Source organism: Gekko japonicus, unplaced genomic scaffold (genome assembly GCF_001447785.1).
Source record: "Gekko japonicus isolate JY-2015 unplaced genomic scaffold, Gekko_japonicus_V1.1 scaffold610, whole genome shotgun sequence".
In the NCBI taxonomy this organism is placed as follows: domain Eukaryota; kingdom Metazoa; phylum Chordata; class Lepidosauria; order Squamata; family Gekkonidae; genus Gekko; species Gekko japonicus.
Genome location: NW_015165846.1, coordinates 727,436 through 746,202, shown reverse-complemented (window position 1 = coordinate 746,202; position 18,767 = coordinate 727,436). Strand labels below are relative to the sequence as shown.

The 18,767-nt window shown below is 41.7% G+C and overlaps 1 protein-coding gene across 1 annotated transcript in view; it reads right to left on the bottom strand.

The window, feature by feature from the left end:
• Positions 1-13,030: 13,030 nt before the first annotated feature.
• Positions 13,031-18,767, bottom strand: part of WNT2B (wingless-type MMTV integration site family member 2B) — a 48,634-nt gene continuing 42,897 nt past the window's right edge. The window contains exons 3-5 of the mRNA XM_015411066.1: positions 18,509-18,767; positions 13,951-14,215; positions 13,031-13,333 (exon numbers count right to left, since the gene is read on the bottom strand). The exon at positions 18,509-18,767 is cut by the window's right edge and continues 3 nt beyond it. Of these exons, the coding sequence (XP_015266552.1) occupies positions 13,104-13,333; positions 13,951-14,215; positions 18,509-18,767 (754 nt within the window). The 3' untranslated portion in view covers positions 13,031-13,103. The remainder of the gene's footprint in view (positions 13,334-13,950; positions 14,216-18,508) is intronic.

The following is an 18,767-nucleotide window of genomic DNA, read 5'->3' as shown; positions in this document are numbered from 1 at the left end:
TGCGAGGTGTGGTGGGAGCATCAGCGGTGAGCAGAGTGACGAGCAGTGGCGGCGAGATTGGCGAGGCGAGCCCTGGTGGCCAGCAAGTGCAACATCAAGCGGTGAAACAGATGACGGCAGAGGCGGAGACGGAAGGCACAGTGACGTGGAGGCGCAGGCGCGGCGGAGCCGAAATGGACATTAGCCGGAGCTGTGCTGACGCAAACCGCGCACCAGATGGGCCCGCGAAAGAAAGCCACCAAAATGGAAAGACCTATCCCTGGCCACCAGGATGGAAGTACCGACCCTGAAGACCGCCGGAAGAAGAAGAAGGAGCCGAGCCGGAGAACAGCAGCCCCACCACCTGGGTGCTGGTAGGCAGCCCCGCCCCTGTACCATGTGGCCATAGATAGGGAAAAAGTAGACTTAGACTTCTATGTAAACCGCCCAGAGACCCTTCGGGGTCAGGGCGGTATATAAACCGAATGTATAAATAAATAAATAAATACATAAATACATAAATAACTGTGTGACTGAACAACAACAACAATTTAGAACTCTGTTCTAAACTGAAAAGTCGCAGACTCTTCCACCTTTCCTCACAGGGAAGGTGCTCCAAGCCCCTAATCATCTTGGTTGCCCGCCTCTGTACTTTCCCCCCACTCTGCAATGTCCTTTTTGAGATACGGTGACAGTTTTCCAAATAAAGCCACACCATGGATCTATACAAGGGCATTACAATATCAGTCATTTTATTCTCAATCCCATTCCTAATAATCCCCAACACAGAGTTTGCCTTTTTTCAGTGCTGCAGCACACTTTCTTGACACTTTCATTGAGCTCTCCAGTACAACCCCAAGATCTTTCCCCCTCTCAGTCTCAGCAAGTTCAAACCCCATTAGCCTACACTTGAAGCTGGGATTTTTTGTCCCAAGGTGCATCACTTTACACTGATGAACACTGAACTTCATTTGCCACATTATCACCCACTCACCCAGTTTGTGGAGGTCCTCTTGAATCTCTTCACAGTCAGCCTTGGTTTTCACCATCCTGAGTAACTTGGTGTCATCTGCAAACCTGGCCACTACACTACTCACCCCCAGTTCCAGATCATTTATGAATAATTTAATAGTACTGGCCCCAATACTGATCCTTGTGGGACCCCACAGCTTACTTCCCTCCATTGTGAGAACTGCCCATTAATTCCAACTTTTTGCTTCCTGACATTTAACCAGGTTTTAATCCATAAGAAACTTGTCCCTCTTTTCCCGTGACTGTTAAGTTTATCCAGGAGTCTTTGGTGAGGCCCTTTGTCAAAAGCCTTTTAAGAGGCCAGGTATATAATATCTGATGGGTCGCTGTTGTCTACATGCTTGTTCACTTTCTCAAAGAACTCCAAAAGCCTGGTGAGGCAGGACTTCCCTTTGCAGAAGCCATGCTGATCTTCCCTCAGCAAGCTTTGTCCCTCTATGTGCCTAACAATTCTATCTTTGATTACAGTTTTTACTCATTTGCCGAGGACAGACCTTATGCTGACTGGCTGGTAGTTTGCTGGTTCCCCTCTGTTGTAACATTTGCTACTCTCCAGTCTTCTGGTACAGCAGCTGAATTTAGTAATAGGTTACATATATGGGTTAGTCAATCAACAATCTCACATCTGAGTTCCTTAAGAACTCTCAGGTGTATGCCATCAGGACCTGGAGACTTATCAGTTTTTAATTTCCACAGTAGGTCTAGAATTTCATCTCTGGTCACCTCAATTTGGCTCAGCTCTTCAGACTCCCTTCCTGAAAATAGGGGCTGTGTCATGGATACATGACCCACATTTAACACAGAAGCAAAAGGCTTCTCTGCCATCTCCCCATCTTCCTTTGGCAATCCCTGTATCCCTTTATCCAAAGGCCTCACTGCCTCTATGGCTGGTTTCCTACTCTGGATATATTATAAAAATTGTTTATTTTTTGTCTTGCTTTTAGCAACCCACTTCTCAAAATCTTTTTTCATGCCTAATGAGAACTTACATTTCTTTTGCCAGAGCCTGTGGTCTCTTCGGTTCAACTCATTGGGGCAAACCTTTTACTTTTTAAAAAAGAAGCCTCTTTGCTTTTTATAGCTTTCTTGACTTGCATTGTTAACCCTGCAGACTTTCTTTTAGACTTGGCAGTGCCTGTCCTAACCTGTGGAATGCATTCTATCTGGGCTTCAATTAGTGTGCTTTTAAAAAACTTCCAAGCATCCTCTAGGGATTTGACTCTTTCGTGTTTCCCCTTCATCTTCCTTTTTACTATTCCCCTCATTTTTGTAAAGTTTCCTCTTTTCACATCAAATGTTACAGTTTGGACTTTAGGGGTAACTTTCCATTGACCTGAATGCTGAACTTAATGGCACTGTGGTCACTGTTCCCAATTGGGGTAACAACCTCTACATCTTTCACCAGGTTTGGAAACCCAGTCAAAACCAAGTCCAAGATCTCTACCCTTCTGATTGGCTCTGTGACCAACTGTTCCAGTGCATAGTCATTTATGTCTTGGAATCTAATTTCTACAGCATGACTTGAGCACACATTTACCCAGTCAATGTGAATATAGTTAAAGTCTCCCAGTATAATAGCATTATCTGTTTTAGTCACCTCCCTTATTTCCTTCTCCATCTCAAGATCAGCTTCAAGGGTTTGATCAGATGGGCAATAGTACACCCCCACTTTTAAGTAATCCTTAGGGCCCAGTATTTCCACACATATTGTTTCTGATGTTTTCTAACTTTTTTGGTTCTATACCCTCTTTGATGTACAACACAACACAAACAACAACCTGTCCCTTCCTGTCCTGTCTGTAGAGCTTATAACCAGGAATGACTGTATCCCATAGATTTCCCCATTCCACCATATTTCTGAGCTATCTACTATATCTAAATTGTCAGTAAACACCAAGCATACCAGCTCTTCCATCTTGGCTCAGAGACTTCTAGCATTTGCATCTAGACACCTATAATGTGTCTCTCTCTCCAATAATCTTTGCCTCCCTTGGCCCCTTAGTTGAGACACATGGTCCTCAGTCACCATTGTGCCCTACCTCCCAAGTTCTATTACGTTGCTATCAATAGTACCCTGAAAGCACTGCAAACCACTTTGCATGTTCAGCTTTGATTACAATGCTTTTCTTAAACGGATTGCTCTCTGTCATTATTCCTAAAATGGGCTGCAAGAGCAGCCCCACCTCAAACTACCTTGTCCCCTTCCTCGTAAGCTGTCAGCTCTGCAGGATGGTGCCTTGGGCCATTCTTCTTTGCCGCTTTAATGAACACACAGAGCCAGAAAAAGCCAAAGAAATATTCCAGGACTGTTGTGGAGCAAGGCAAATTAAAGCTGTGCACCCCCTCCTCTGAATTCTGTCATTCGTCAGGCAGGCCTGGAAGCCCCAATATATTCTTGCCAGAGGGGAGCTCCCAGCCATCGTGCAGCAGAGACAAGTGTTTATCAGCTGTCATTGCCCCTTAGCACTTTGAGCACTGAGGTCCTTTCCAGCCCACTGAACGAGCATTACCCTGAGGGGTGGAGACTTAAGTCTTAAATTGATGGCAGGTGGGGCAATAATGAAGATAAATGAAGGGAGCTCTTCCCAGTAGATTAGATCTCAGTGTTGATGAACATGTCTGTTAGGGCAGACTTGAAAGGCTCTGGGCTGAGTTTGACTTCTCTGCTCCCCTTTCACCCACAGACATTTCAGTAATGCCATGTGAAGACGGGAACAGTGAAACTTTTGCACCAAGTGGCTAGGGCTGCGAAAGCTGGAGGAATGTGGAAAGCTTGAGCAGACAGGGGCTGCAACTGAGCAAAATGAAATATGAACTTGACCCAAGGCTCAAGGGTTGCTACAGAACCTCAACAGCAGATAGATGGGAGAAGACTGTTGAGTGTTTGTTTCAGAGTTTTCTCAGTGCTGAAAGGATTATCTCCCTAATGCTTACAACAGCCCTGCAAGGTAGGTCAGTATTCTTATCCCATGGTCTAGATGAGGGCTGAGACTGAAGTACTGGCTTGCCTAAGATCACCTAGTAGGTTTACAGCAGACCCATGAAACCAGGGGCTTCCTGGCTACAGGTCAGAATTAACTCCTTGCATGGTTGGTGGCGGAAAGTGCTGCCAAGTTGGAGCCCTTTAGGGTTTTCGAGGCAAGAGAGGAACAGAGGTGGTTTGATATTACCTGCCTCTGTGTAGAGGTCTCCCACCCAAGTACTAACTGCCAAGAACTGATGAAATCAGGCTGGGCCATCCAAGTCAGGGTATGGTTACTTTTCAAAGATTCTCCTTTGTTAATCTACAGCTATTACAATAGTGGAAGATGGCAGTAGATATACCAGATGTTCTCTGTTACAAGTGCAAGCCCCTTTGTCCAGAACTTTGAATCCCAAACTCTGCATGTCTACTTAAATCTGTAGAAGAGATACCAGCTATTAGGGCTTTGTTGCATGACAATTAAGCTTGATTTTAAAAGAAGCCCAGGTACTTGAAATGATTGCTCCAGAAATTAACTGAGACCCCTAAGAGTACTTTCCTGGGAGTAAGCTCCATTAGATAGACTTGAGTAGAATTCTGAGTAGGCCTGATTAGGAATGCCCTCTGGAAGATGATGTTTGGTAACCTGACCTTGTTCCTTTGCATATGCATTAGGCCAAACTGGATGGTAGGATCTCCAAAGGAGTCTGATTCACTTTGAATCTCAGTCAGAAAGGGGGTCTATAAATAAAGTAAATGAATGATCATTAATTTGTTGTCGAAGGCTTTCACGGCCGGAGCTCATTAGTTGCTGTAGATTTTCTGGGTTGTGAGGCCGTGGTCTTGGCATTGTAGAACCTGACGTTTCACCAGTAACTGTGACTGGCATCCTCAGAGGTGTAACACAGAAAGATGGAGTACTCTCTGTGGGAGTGCTCCATGTTTCTGTGTTATACCTCTGAGGATGAAACGTCTGAGGATGAAACATCAGGTTCTACAATCCTCAGAGGTATAACACAGAAAGATGGAGTACTCTCTGTGAGAGTACTCCATCTTTCTGTGTTATACCTCTGAGGATGCCAGTTACAGTTACTGGTGGAACGTCAGGTTCTACAATGCCAAGACCGTGGCCTCACAACCCGGAAAATCTACAGAAACTAATTATTATTAATTTATTTACTTATTTACATTACTTATAGTCTGCCTTTCTCACTGGGAGTCTGGGGCAAAGGACCTGATCCCCCTCTACTGATATGTAAGTAGCCATCAATGTAGTGCTCATGCAACACTTTACTTTTACCCTTTAGCATAACACTTTTGATACTTTCTGAACTGTAATATTTGGAAAGGCAAAGAAAGAAAGATGTAGAGAGTAGATAGTATAGAAAACACCAGTCCATTTTTGAAGACATACAAGAAAAGGCAGTATGTTACACACAGGCAGTAGTCTTTTGGTCTAACAGAGAGCCCTCAATAGAATGCAAAGAAGGAAGTAATAGCCCCTCTTAAGATATAGACAGGTTTCAGTCATAAGAGCCAAGGTGAAAGTTTAGATTCTGGAGGACAAAATAGAAGGCAGCCATATTAAAGTATGAGCTCTTCAGGGTAACCAGGTAAAATACTTTAGAACATCTTTTTGCATCTAAATTAAACTCTTAGTGCTTATGTAATTAATTTTATGGGCATGTAGCCTACCACTCAGTTCAGCCAAATGTGAAATCTTCTTCCAGCCTAAGGAGCCTTCCTGTAACTCAAATGATGCTTTCATAGGATCCTTATGTGGGAGGAAGGTTTCAGACTCTGCTGAGTGGAGTGGTGGAATATATGCTGATGTGTCATGAAAGATAAAATTGGAAAAGAGAACTTTAATTTCTGTCCCAGAACTGTCAAATAAACTATTTATGCAAAAAGCATGGTATAACCCTAAAGTAAACAATCAAGAAATCCAGTTCCTTTCAGGTTTACCTCTGGTAAGTTTTTAAAAAGGAGAGTGTCAGTTTCTAACAAAGACTTATTAAAGAACTCCAGTAAAAATGAATTTTTCTTTTCAGATCTTAGTTAAACATACATAAAGGTGAATGGTCATAAGAAATATAGAAATGAACCTAGAAATATAGATTTTAGAAATACAGATTTTGATAGAACTATATATTCCAGAAATATAGAAAAATCATTCAAAAATCTAGATGAAGCATAAATAATATTGAATGCTTCTGATTTAATAACAGAGAAATAGAGAAGGTAACAGACATTCAACTGGTAACCAGTTGCTACCCAGACAGAAGGTGTCACTCCTCATAGAAATGGAAGATAATCAGTTTGAGTTATAGAAAAAGATGTGGAAAGTAGAGGCGGAAAGCGTGTAAACTATTAAAGAAATGGCAAATAAACTTATCACTTCTCACAGCATAGAAAGCAGTATTAAAAGGAAGAAAATAACCAATTAGTTAAAGAAAGAATATGTTGATATAATTTGTTCACTGGTGGAATTAATTTAGGAGAGATTTAAGTCCCGTGTTCAAAGAAAGTCTAAAGGAGTAGGTGGCTCATTTTCCAGGATAAAAAAATCTGGCATCAAGGATAGAGAGATGCTAGTTAAATGATTAACAGAATCTTTAAAAAGTTAACTTAGGCAGCATCACTGGACCAAATCAAGGCAGAGGACAATTTTACAATACCCTTTTAAAGAAGAATAGCAAGTTGCTGCTGCTGAATTAATTATCAGAGGGGATTTTAGTGGAATAATTAATGCAGAATTTACTTGTTTACATAATATGTAACCTGAATGGAACAAGGTCCTATGAAAAATCTTCTGAAGAAGAACTGAACAACATTTTAACAGAGTGTCGTATGCTTTATAATCCTTGATCTAATATTTTATTTTTTCTTGTTCTTGTCAATGTTATTCTGGAATGTTCAGTGGCACTACTCCCAGGTCTGTTTTGCAGCAATCAAACTAAGAACAATTTGTGATGATATACAGGTAAAACATCTGCCGTGTATGAGGTCCCAGATTCAACCCCCAACAGGTTGTAGGTAATATGATAAACCCTGACATGAGACTCTGGATAGCTGCTTCCAGTCAGAGGAGGCTATGCTGACTTCGGTAGACCCACAGCCTGACTCAAGCTGCTTCATGGGTTCATATGTATACACAAATTGGCCTGAATCAAAGCCTTTTTAAATTGGGGCTGGAAATGTAAAGTTTTGTTTGTTAAACAATAGTGAATTTCTACAAGAGAGCATGCAGAAACTTCAGAAATATTTCTTATTTAACACTACATCTTAATGGAATGGCAGATTGTATGGGATGCCAAAGAAGCCTTTTTGTCTGAGGAGTTAGCTTTTCCAAACAAAAACTGCAACAACAACAAGCAAGGGCTGGTAATAAAGATATTAGCACTCAGTGCTTTCTATTAAGCACTCATTTAATCCGTTATTTTTAATATTTTGTGTGTGTATGTGTGTGTTTTTTGTGCTTGCCTGGAAGTCGTGGTTGAATTCTGGCAACCCCTACTGGGTGCTTGGATGTTTTTCAGAAAGGTGGCTTGGTTAGCCTGCCCCTGTATCCCACCTCTGGTATTCCTTGGACGTCACCCTTCCCAAGTCCTCACCAGAGTCGGCCTTGCTTAGCTTCTAAAATCTGATGGGATTGGATTGGGTTTGCTTGGGCTATCCAGGTCAGGACCCATTTAACCCGTTCTTGAATAGTATGCCTGTTGCATAGCACACTTAATGAATGTTCTTGAAATCGTTAGAGCTCTGAGAGTTGCTATCTAAACTTATTTGAGAAAGGAAATGTAGCCAATAAATTCTTAGCCTGTTATGCAGTTTCTTTAAGTAAAAAGATCCTGCTACCAGTAAATTCTTTTCAGATTCCGTGGTTAATCTTATCAAATTCAGAGCTGATGGATAATATGCTGTTCTTTTTATAAGAGGCTATATTAATCTGATATTCCAAATGTTGACTATAGAAATTTCCTGTGGAATTTAGATATTCCTTAGCTAGTCAAGACTTGCAAGTCAACATTGAATAAGGTGGGACTCATCAAGAAGTTTGACAAATAATTATCTAGTTAAAGGACAACACCTCAGATGGAATATTTTAACACCTTCCATTCCAACACTTAATGAATTTATATCTGACCTACAGATTCTGCCTGAATCTTGTAGCGAGGCTTGACTTGAAGCAGTAGAAGATCCTGATGCAGCATCATTTTCCATGTAGGGTTACCAATAGGCATGTAGAAAACTGACCTATTTCTTTATTCAGAGGCTTAATGTGTAGAAATGGGCAGCTAAAGCTTTTAGTGGAATGGAGGTAAAAAACATCATTTGGTAATTAATATCCATTAAACCAAAGGAGAGGACATTTTTTTCTCCAGACAATTGGGGCAATCCTAGGCAAATATTCTTATTGAAGTAGAGCATTGGGCACAACCTAGTATAAGAAGCTTCATTTTATAATACTCATATGCTTTAAGAAATACTGGGCTCTGAAAGAAATTAAGCAAATGACACCCTGTGCATTACCTTTAGATGCTCTGTTATTTTGTCAGGATTTTTGGATAACAATATGAAAAGCTCATTATTTCCCAACTTCTCATTTGTGACCACTGCTAAAATCAAAACAATAATAATGATGATTATGATGGTGGTAATTTTTGTGTGCATTAAGCATAAAGGAATGAGAGCAGACTTCTAAAGTTTGGTATATTTCCCCCCAAAATCAAATTTTATAGGATTTATGAAGTGAAGAGACAAAACACAGACAAAAATTGTAAATATGTGGTGCCCATTTATTAATTTTTGGAAGCTTAAATTTAACATTGACATAAATATTTTTCACTGCTTTTTTCAGTTTTAGAATACCAGTTCAAGCTTAATTAGATTTTTGATTTGTGGCTTCAGTGTGAAAATAGTCTGTTGAAAATTTGCTTTCCTCCCTTTACTTTAAATAAAAAGAGATGTGCAGAGGATGAGCTGAGAACCAAGAAGCCTGCGGTTCAAATATTGCCTCTTCCCTGAAACTCTTTGTAGGCAAACTGTCTATCTCTCAGACTCAATCCCTTATTGGCAATTCGGGGATAATAATACTGACCTAGCTTGGAGGGACTACTGAGATAATATATGTGAAATGCTTTGAATACTCTAAAGTGCTAAGTAAACGTTCTGTGTATTATTCTGTGTAAGTAGGCCAAGAAGAAGACAGAGACACCAACTGAAGGAAGAGAAGGATTTCTAGAGTCAAAATGGAATGCAGAAATACAGGACACCAATAGCAACAAATACAAAGGTGTTTTAAGATGATACTGTTTTGTTCTCCACCAGAGTTGAAACAAATGGGGGAAATGTATTTGAATTTGCAAATGCAAAACTGGACACCCCAGTGGCTCCCCCCCCCCCAAATGTTCTTTTCGGCTCAGCTCCCTGCTGTTCCCATTGCTTGATGCTGAATAGCTCTCTCATCAAAGCTTGTGCAGGCCAGTAGCAAACTGTGCCAATACAACACTGCAAAGAATGTGAGAGGTGACCTTCTTGTGCAGGTGGAAAAGTTTCAAAGTTGAGCTGCTTGTTGCCATGGAAGCAGAGAACCAGGTTCCCAGGTCTGTGTTTTCTTCCTAACCAGACAAAGTGAAAGCCGTGTGTCATTTGTTCTCAGTATTTCTTAGACATAGCCCATCCTTACGAACATAAAAGTTCAAGCACACAATAGGCTTGGCGGCCTTTCAGTATAACATTTAATAAGGGAAGATCTTAATGATGATCCAGTTTTATTTAGTCATTTTTAAAAAGGTTTCTGGAGTTGTGAGTGCAATTTATGAAGACTGCTTTATGTACCTGAACTTTCAGATTGGCAATTAAATCACTACCAGCTGGCAAGAGCTTATCACAAATTTCTCTTACTTTCTATATGTCTGAACAGTGAGAAACTGGGTTTTGAGCAGCTGTAAGACTTCTTAATGGTGCTCTGTTTTATATTTCAATACCTTCACCTATTTTTGTGTAATCTTCCAGGAGTTAGGAAAGCCCTATTAAATTTGGATGGTGCAATGACTCAGTAAAAAATTGGGAGTTTGCCACAGAACAGAAAGCATTGGCCTGATTTCAAGGGTGAGAGATTCCCTTAAATGTTAGACAATATGTTGGGTTGGATCTAAGCAATGGGATTGGACCCAAAAGGTGCATTTCCACAAATGCAAGGAGTTCTTCCACTGATGGAAGGTGTTATGTTTGGGCTCCAACCCAGTGTTGTTCTGTATGACAGTCCAATGATAAGTGGCAATGACTTCTGTGTTGTCTGGATTCTGAAGGGCCTCTGTCTGCTTCATAAGGCCACAACCTCTCTCCGTTTCTGCATTTGGGCCTCTGTCTGCTTCATAAGGCCACAACCTCTCTCCGTTTCTGCATTTGGAAAGCTAAGAATCATTCAGAGAGAAAAAGGCCAATGTGGTACAGTAGATAAAATGTTGGGTTTGAGAATGGGTGCTGTCAGTTTAAATCTCTGTCATAAAGCTCACCGTCTAATCCTCTTGAGAAGTATCAGGCACTTCCAGCCTTAAAAAACATGTGTGTAGCAATCATTAATAGTAACAGAAAGAAAAGTTATACAGGCAGCAATCCTATGAGTGCTTACTTGTGAGTCGGTCCCACTGAACTTACTGAGACTTACTCCTGAGGCCACAGGTATAGGATGAGGCTGTTAATGTGATACTGGTGATTCCGCACTAGACCTTGGTTCAACCCTGACCCCGAACTTACATTCTACACTACATTCGAGTCCTGGGGTAAACGGATGCTGTTGGACCTTTCTGCACTTGGATCTCATCCCTGGTTTTATCAGAGTTCAACTTGGCACACAGTACCTTGCATTTATCCCTGGTTATACACAACATCCGTTAATCCCGGGACAAGTGGGGGGCGAAATCGAGGTGACCTCAATGTAATGTGGAAATGAAAAATACCCCAAGATAATTACAGGGGTGAACTCGAGTGTAGTGTAGAATGTAAAAATACCCTGAGATTACTACAGGGGTGAACTCATGTGTAGTGTAGAATGTAAGTTTGGGGACAGGGCTGAACCAGGATTTAAGGTCTAGTATGGAAAGGACCACTGTTGGGTTCTGGCTGGTCAGAGATGTGTTACACAGCTATTTACTAATAGTGAACTTGGAGGCTACATGCAGATTGTAGCTGCTAAGGAATGTGCAGCTGCATCATTTCAATATCTATACTGATTTAATGAAAGTATGTTAAATAAAACTGGTGCAACCCTGTGTTGTGAACATGATTTCGACTGATTTGTTGGCTTCACTGAGTTCACTCAGGTTATATCACCACTATGACCCCTAAGCCAATTTAACTCTCATTGCTTTGTACTAAGGACCTGGGGAAAACCAGTTAGAGACTGTATAGTCATCATTAAACTGAGATGCTGTGGCTGATGCCTGGGTTAGTTTGTACCGAAGGACATTTTATACCCAATATTTTAAAAGTGATGCCACTTTTGCACATGCACAAACCCACACTGTTGTGCATGAACCTCCATGTATGTTGGATGAAATGGAAGGAGACCTTCAGAAAGTCTATCTGAAGGATCTACAGGGCTTTGTTCAGCAGATGTCTGATGATAGAAGCAGGCAGAGCCATAACTAGCTAATTTTGTGCCTGAAACAAGAACATAAAATTGCACCCCCTATACTTTCATAGTAGCTATTTTGCTAAAAAGGTAAATGCATAATTGACAAGATTAGTAATCACAACGTTTAGTCACGATATGCTTTTTCTGTGCCCGTCAGGTTTGTGTGCCTGAGGCAAATGCCTCACTTGCCTTGCCCTTGTTACAGCTCTGAAAGCAGGGACAGTGCTACACTGCGAGTGTGTGGGTATGAGCTCAGCAAAATTATTCATTAAGGTGAACACGAACTGATGAAGATGACTTCTGTGATCGTGTCTACTCTTTGTGTGGAGGATCAGGGATTCCCCCCCCCCCCCCCCTTCCCTGAAAGGAGCCTGTAAAGAGAGAATGGTTGAATAGATACATGCCGGTGGTTGGAGGAGTGTTCAATCTCTGCAGAAGTCCAAAGTATCTCTGTGTCTGCATATCAGGCATGAAAAGAGATGAAATATTGGCCAGGGAAGAAGTGTCAGAAATGCAAGAGAAGCTGGGATTGTGGTGTGTGTGTATGAAAACAAAATGACATCTGTCTTGTGCTATTTGGCCATTTAGGATGGCATGCTCCCTTCAGCCTTAAGATCCTTCTTCTGACTGAACTAAAGTGTACCAATAAAGCAAGTAAGGACTTGTCACCTAACCAGTCCTGAATGTAGGGAAGTCACGAAGCAGAGAACATCTTTGTTGATGATACAGGTTTATATAGGTTTTTGATTTAAAGTATTTAAAGCAGTATACAAAATGTACAATTGAATTTGTACAAAACAGTCACCGTTATATTAGTTTCCTTTGAGAACCTACCAGTACGTCCAGGCACACATGTGCACTTTCTCTCCCTCTCTCTATGTAGATACCTTTCTTTTCCTTTTAGCAGATAACTTGTAATTCCACTTCCAGAGGAGGAGGAAAATTAACAGTCATTTTACACAACATGCTTGTGTTCAGCTGTTGTCCATAGTGCAGGCATGTGTGGCCTTTGTTCGAGAGAAGACCTTAGCAGAGCATCAGAGTCTCCTTAGCTATCTTCCTTTGGGGAAAAGAATGCTTTCTTCCAGGGTTCATAGACATTTTTCTCTCTCCTGCATTTTACTATTCTTATAATTTACTGGCTTTAGGTAGAGGTCAGGTTTTCCAGCTAATTGCAGCCTGATTCTTGGTCTCCAGAGCCTCCTATGCATTCTCCCTCCTTTTTAAATACAGAATATCACCAGATGTAGGAAACTTCACAGTTCAATGTAATTTGCAAATTTCCTTTTTTAACATAGGGGATGAGTTTTGCTGGTGAAGAACTCGTTGTTTCCCCTCTCTGGGAAATGTAGTCTTCTCGTTTTAGTGCTTTGGAGAATTAATTAAATAAAAGCCATGCAGTTGAACTACAACTCCCAGAATGCCCAGGGCTGTGGGTGGCGCTATGCCAGTTTTTCTTTTCCCTCTCTGGCTTCATTCCATACAGTCTCAAGTTTGGTCTACCCACTCTGCCCGTTTCGGTGCTTTGCATGTGTGAATGTCCACGGTGTCCTCACATTCCTTGCAGCGGACAGCACAGCACCAGTGGAATTTGCACTCACATTTGGTAACTCGCGTCACTCGGGTGGTGTCGTAACCTCGGCCACAGCACATGACCTCACACCCATCAGTTCCACGTGATGCCTTGTTGCACACTCTCCCTGCTGTCCCTAATGAACCTGTCAAAGGAGAAGGAAAGTTGTTTCATTTTGCACTGGACAGTCTGCTATACCATCCACTGAGACACAGTTACAAATAGGGAAACGTTATGCATGAGTAGCGTCAAGCTGAACAATGGAGTCTCTTCCACAATGAGCAAATTCTGGCCTATCAACAAACACTTAACTTCAAGAGATACTACTATAGATATCTGCAAGTTGCAATTAACCTGTGTAGTTCATGATCATTGCTTCTGGGAACTGCTGTAGGTATTGTTTTAATGAACTACAAATTGTTCCGGCTCCAAAGCAGTAGGGGGTGAAAGGCACTGAAGAAAGGCATTGGAGAAAGATGTTAGAGTAAACTGAACTCATGAGGAAAGGAGAAAAAGGGATTAGGAGGATAGAAGTACCCTCCTTTAACAAAAAAAGCTAATTTTGCAAACATTGCTGTAATGTTTTCAAAATTATCCCCAAAAACATGAAGTTTGGAAACTTGACATTACATCCACCCACCCACCCTGAGATTCTCAGGAATACATCAAAGGCTAGGTTTCATGTGGACTTTCACACACTCACAGTTGTAGGAAGTGAAGAGTGTAATACTATAAGCAGACAAGCTTCCAAATGTTCTTTACCTGCAGACTTGTCCATCAAGCAGTAATCAGGAGAGTTCTCAAAATATACAAGGTCAGTTTTTGTGGGTTTCCGGAAATTCTTATTGGCCACAGTAAATCCAGTGCCATCCTGATTCATGGTGACTTGGATGGCCCCATTGTATTTTTTCCTTAGGTAATCTCCTGTTCGCCGAAAGTCCGACATTGCCAACCAACATGTCCTCAGAGTGCAAGAGCCACTGACACCATGACATTTGCACTCTAGTTTCAGGAAACGTTTCACAGCCTGGAAAAGAAGAGCCAATATCAGACTCAAGGCATCATCCCAGTAGACTGTTTCAAGGGCGTTTCTGTGTTAGTCACAGCTGCCAATGCCCCCTCCAGTTTTTGCTGTCTTGTATTTGTTAAATATTTGACAGACTGCCTCTCGCTACATGCACCTGCTCGCCAGCTTTGGTCAGTTCAGCATCTTCCCCTAGAGGTCCCCTCCTTTCAGGAGGAAGTCTTCTGTATGAGCTGCAGCTTTTTCTGTGGCAGACCTGATCTTTTGGAAAAGTTTGCTGGAGGAGATGTGTATGGCACTCTCTCCTAAGATATAGGAAATCACGGAAAGCCATCCTCTTCCATCAAGTCGTAGGAAACTCCAGCCAAGATGTGTGATTATAGAGTTTTCCCATTGGGCTTATGGTGTGTGACCAGTCCCTAGTATCTTTAGATGCTGAGTATAATAGACCCCATCCACTTCCCTCGCTCAGAGGCAAGATTTTCCCTCCATTTCTATTTCCCTTCTCTGACTAAGCAGCCCTGGTAACATGTTTATTTTTCCCTTGAAGAAATCTTGTCTGTCCTACCCTGTCAGTAAGGTATATTTTGGCTATTAGCTCAGCCCAGAAACTTGAGGGAAGGGATAAGACTGCCCTTTAACTTAAACCCTTGAAAATGGCACTTGAGACGCTTTTAAAATTCAAGAATAACAAAAGGATTTGTTTCAACATCAAAGGGAAAGGTCAGATGAAATCAGGAGTTGAAATTAGTGACATAAAACTGTTACAAGCACAGACTTTTGTTCTTATATATCAGGCTAATGAGAGGTTCTTAAATTATTCACAGTTACTTAGATCTTTATGTTGAGAGGCTTTTGTTCCAGTGTTTCCCCAAACACTCTAATTCACTTTATTTGTATAATCACTCTTTTTGGTGCCCAGAAGGCTGGTACCTTCTTTCCAGTACCCATACCCCTTCTCTTTGGAACACCAATACTCTTCTTGGTTTAATTGACTTTTAAAGCTTTTACACTCAGTTCCTAATTACACCAGACCAGGGATCTCTGTACTCCTCAGAGATAAGTCTCCCTGTTTGGGTGGAGAATCTTCTTCTTTCCCTAGAAGATCTGTCCCCTTTCCTTTGGCCTGAATGGGAGTCCTCTCTACTACTCACTTCCTTGCCCAATTCTCCCCCCAGTACTCCTGTCTGTGTTCAAACTGCTCTCAGCTAATGCTGAATTCAAACTGCATTCAGTCAAGGTAGAACTCTGAATCTGTTAGCACTAAACCCTATTTGTAAATGGTCTCAGTATGTGTCTCTTCACAGTAAAGGCAGGAATCTGGCTAACTTTTTCCTCAGCATCCACCTGTCTCAAGACTGTGTCTGCTCAGCTGATGCCAACCAATCAGATTGCCTGGAACAGGACTTTCGTTTTTGGTGGGCTAATGGTGGTCGTGTCTCCCGGGAGCTCCCGGGGACGTGGATCACAAACCAGTGGTTAGAGAGGGGGTGCAAATGTACGCATCCTCCAGGGCCCCTTGCGATGGGTCCCTAGCCATGGGGTGCTGAGGGTCGCCTGTCCCCTGGCATGTTGCCGGCAGATTGAGGCATCCCTTTGCCCAGACAGTCTCTCCACTGTGTGCCAGTATTGGACTTAGCTACGCACACCGAATCAAGTGAGTGGAGGTTGAGCGGAAAGCGTACCTGTCAATGAGATCTTTCAGATCTACATTCGAAGGGTGAGTAAAGTCGAAATGAATCACCAGAGCGAAGGCTTGAAGTCCCCCCATACTAAGTGGGGGGGGGGAAGGGAACTCCCCTCCCAGACAATGAAAAGAATTCAAAGCATTCCCTGGGGGAGACGGAGCTAAAAGCACTAATGGACTATGTTAGAGAGACTTCAAGATGCGCCCAAGCGAATAAGCAAACGTTCAGGACTTTTGCAGCTTTTAAAAATAAAATAAACATCCCCAAAAAGAGCAACGAATATGGAGACAAAGATTAAAACAAAGCCTCAGCCTTCTTCAGGAAGTGGGAGACTAGCTGATCAGGTCAGCTGACCTGGTAACCATAGACTCTTCCAAATCCTCAACTGGTATGGCGACCCCTACTGGTACACAAAAGATGTTTTTAAAGAACAGTTAATATTTGAGAATCAACATGGACTTCAATTTGGAAAGGGAAGCGACATGAAGACCAGAGACTGATGCATCTTAGCGGGACTTATAATAGCAAATGGATATATATCCAGAACACATAAAGAAGTAAACCTGCCCAGTAAGACTGGGGATGGACTCTCCAGGAAATAATTAAAGCAATAATTATCGTTACAATTGACAAAATGGACTCTGTTTTAAAGGTTGGCTAGCTTTTGTTGCAACAATTGGACCAATAGGAGAAGAAGAGAGAGAGGAAGAAGATGGCAACAAGGGAAGAAGATGAAACAACAATTACATCTACTGAAGAAGATTCAGCTTTAAGTTGGGGGGTGGCTGTTAAAAAAATGAGATGCTAATGTTTCCTGATGTTTGTACAAGCAGAATTTAATTATGCACTTGTATGTCTCTTTGAATAGTCTGATTTGCTGAGTGATATTATAAGGGATATGTTCTGTGGGCACCTTCAACGTTAACTTTAATTGCCTAAAAGGCTAATCTTGTAAGCATTGTGTATGACCACCCCACCTTGGGTTTTTAGTGGTTTTCTTTACTTTCACCTGTAGTTTGTAGATACCTTTCCTTGTTTCTTTGTAGTTGGTAGAAAATGCAATTAAAAATCCCCTTTGGGGGGCTAAAAATAAATAAAGATTGCCTGGAACAGCTTGTCATTCAAGGCTCTCTAGCTCTGTGAAGAATTAACTCTTCATAGTCTTTTAGTTGTTGGTACAGCACCTCTAAGACTCTTAAAAAGTGCAGTCCATCACACTGACTTTTCTTGGGGGGACGGGACACATGATGGTATATAGTCTGAATAATTCATGAAATATTGTAATTTTACTCTTTGCAAGCTGCTTTGTGCTCTTGAAGAAGAGGAATATGAGTTTTTGAGGAAATCCTACATTAGGAAAGACCTGATACCAGTTAATAATACCTTCATCTCCTCTGGTGTGGTCAATCAGAGCCGTGGAAGATTCACCCCAATGGAAAGTCTCCCGAGGCTGCCTTTAATGATTGCAAAGAGGTAGCCATGTTTGTCTATTGTTTCAAAATAGAAGAAAAACTCCAGTGGCACCTTAAAGACTAACAAAATGTATTCCAAATATGAGCTTTTGTAAGTCCTAGTTCATTTGTTCAGATACCTGAACAAGTGAGCTGTGACTCACAAAAGCTCATATATGGAATACATTTTGTTAGTCTTTAGGCTGTCACTGGATTTTAGCCTTTAACAACCACACTGAAAATGCTCTTGCTGGAAGGGTCACTAATTCTAATTCTACCTGGATGGATGTTGCTTTTATATAGGGACACAACTGGGGAATGCTTGACTGGAACAAGCATCTTACAGTTCGTCCACAGAAGCTTATATTCACATTTCTGCTGTGTTCATGTATAAAATGCATTAAGGGTGTCCATTTCTATATGAAGAATGTAAGTTAGGACAGCAAAGGTCATCCCCTTCCTTCCCTGTGATCCACTGAGTGAAGGGGTGTGTATAAATCCAATCTCCTCCTCCTCCTCCTCTTCCTCCTCCTCCCCTTCCTTCCTTTATTTTCTTGGGATATTTTGGTTCCCATCTCAGCTTAGTTCCACTATTAAAATCATACTGGGGAGGAAAATGCTTGAACAAGAGTAAGAGAAAGGGGGATGTATTGCCTCCCTTCACTTGTGTGCTCTTTCACATGGGGAAAAAATAGCTCCACACCCTACTTTCCAATGGATGGAAAAGACACATGAATGTGCAGTTTAGCTCTAAAAACAGTCCTCTGATAGTGCTGAAAACATTCCATTACATGCATGCATATTTGTATAAAACAGCATTTCTCCCCATCCTAAATACAATAGGAAATGAGGTGAGGAGACTTAAGCAGTGATCCTTTTCCTTTGATACCTTGCTTTCTCTCCCCCCCCCTTTCTGTTTAGTCTATTTGGGGCCTATAGGCTGCAGTAAGGTAATGCCCACCCATCCCAGTCTCCAGCACCCCAATTATAAAACTCCAGCCCACTTTCTGATTTAAATTTTAGATGGCAGTGTTTTGTGCATATGATGGTTTTCAACACAGAAAGTGTTCTCACTGGTTTTGACTCCAATATATAAGCCATTTGATATAATTCACGTACTGGCTATTGCTTTATCCCTAAGAGATGGTGCTACTAACCGTTCTGCCACAGCGGTTGTTATGAAGGTTCATCAGGGCCCGGGCATCTTTCACTGTTTTCTCCTTGGCATCCACAAAGTCTTTTGCAAACCTGATCCCATAGTTGATGTTGTCACTGCAACCTCCCCAGTCAAATTCTCCTCTTTCATCTTTGGAGCGGCCCCGCTTGTGGGGATCACAGCTGCAGGCTTTCAGCTCACCTTGGCTGCAAGCCCGGGTTATGGCATATACAACTCCAGCAGAGGAGATGGCATAGACA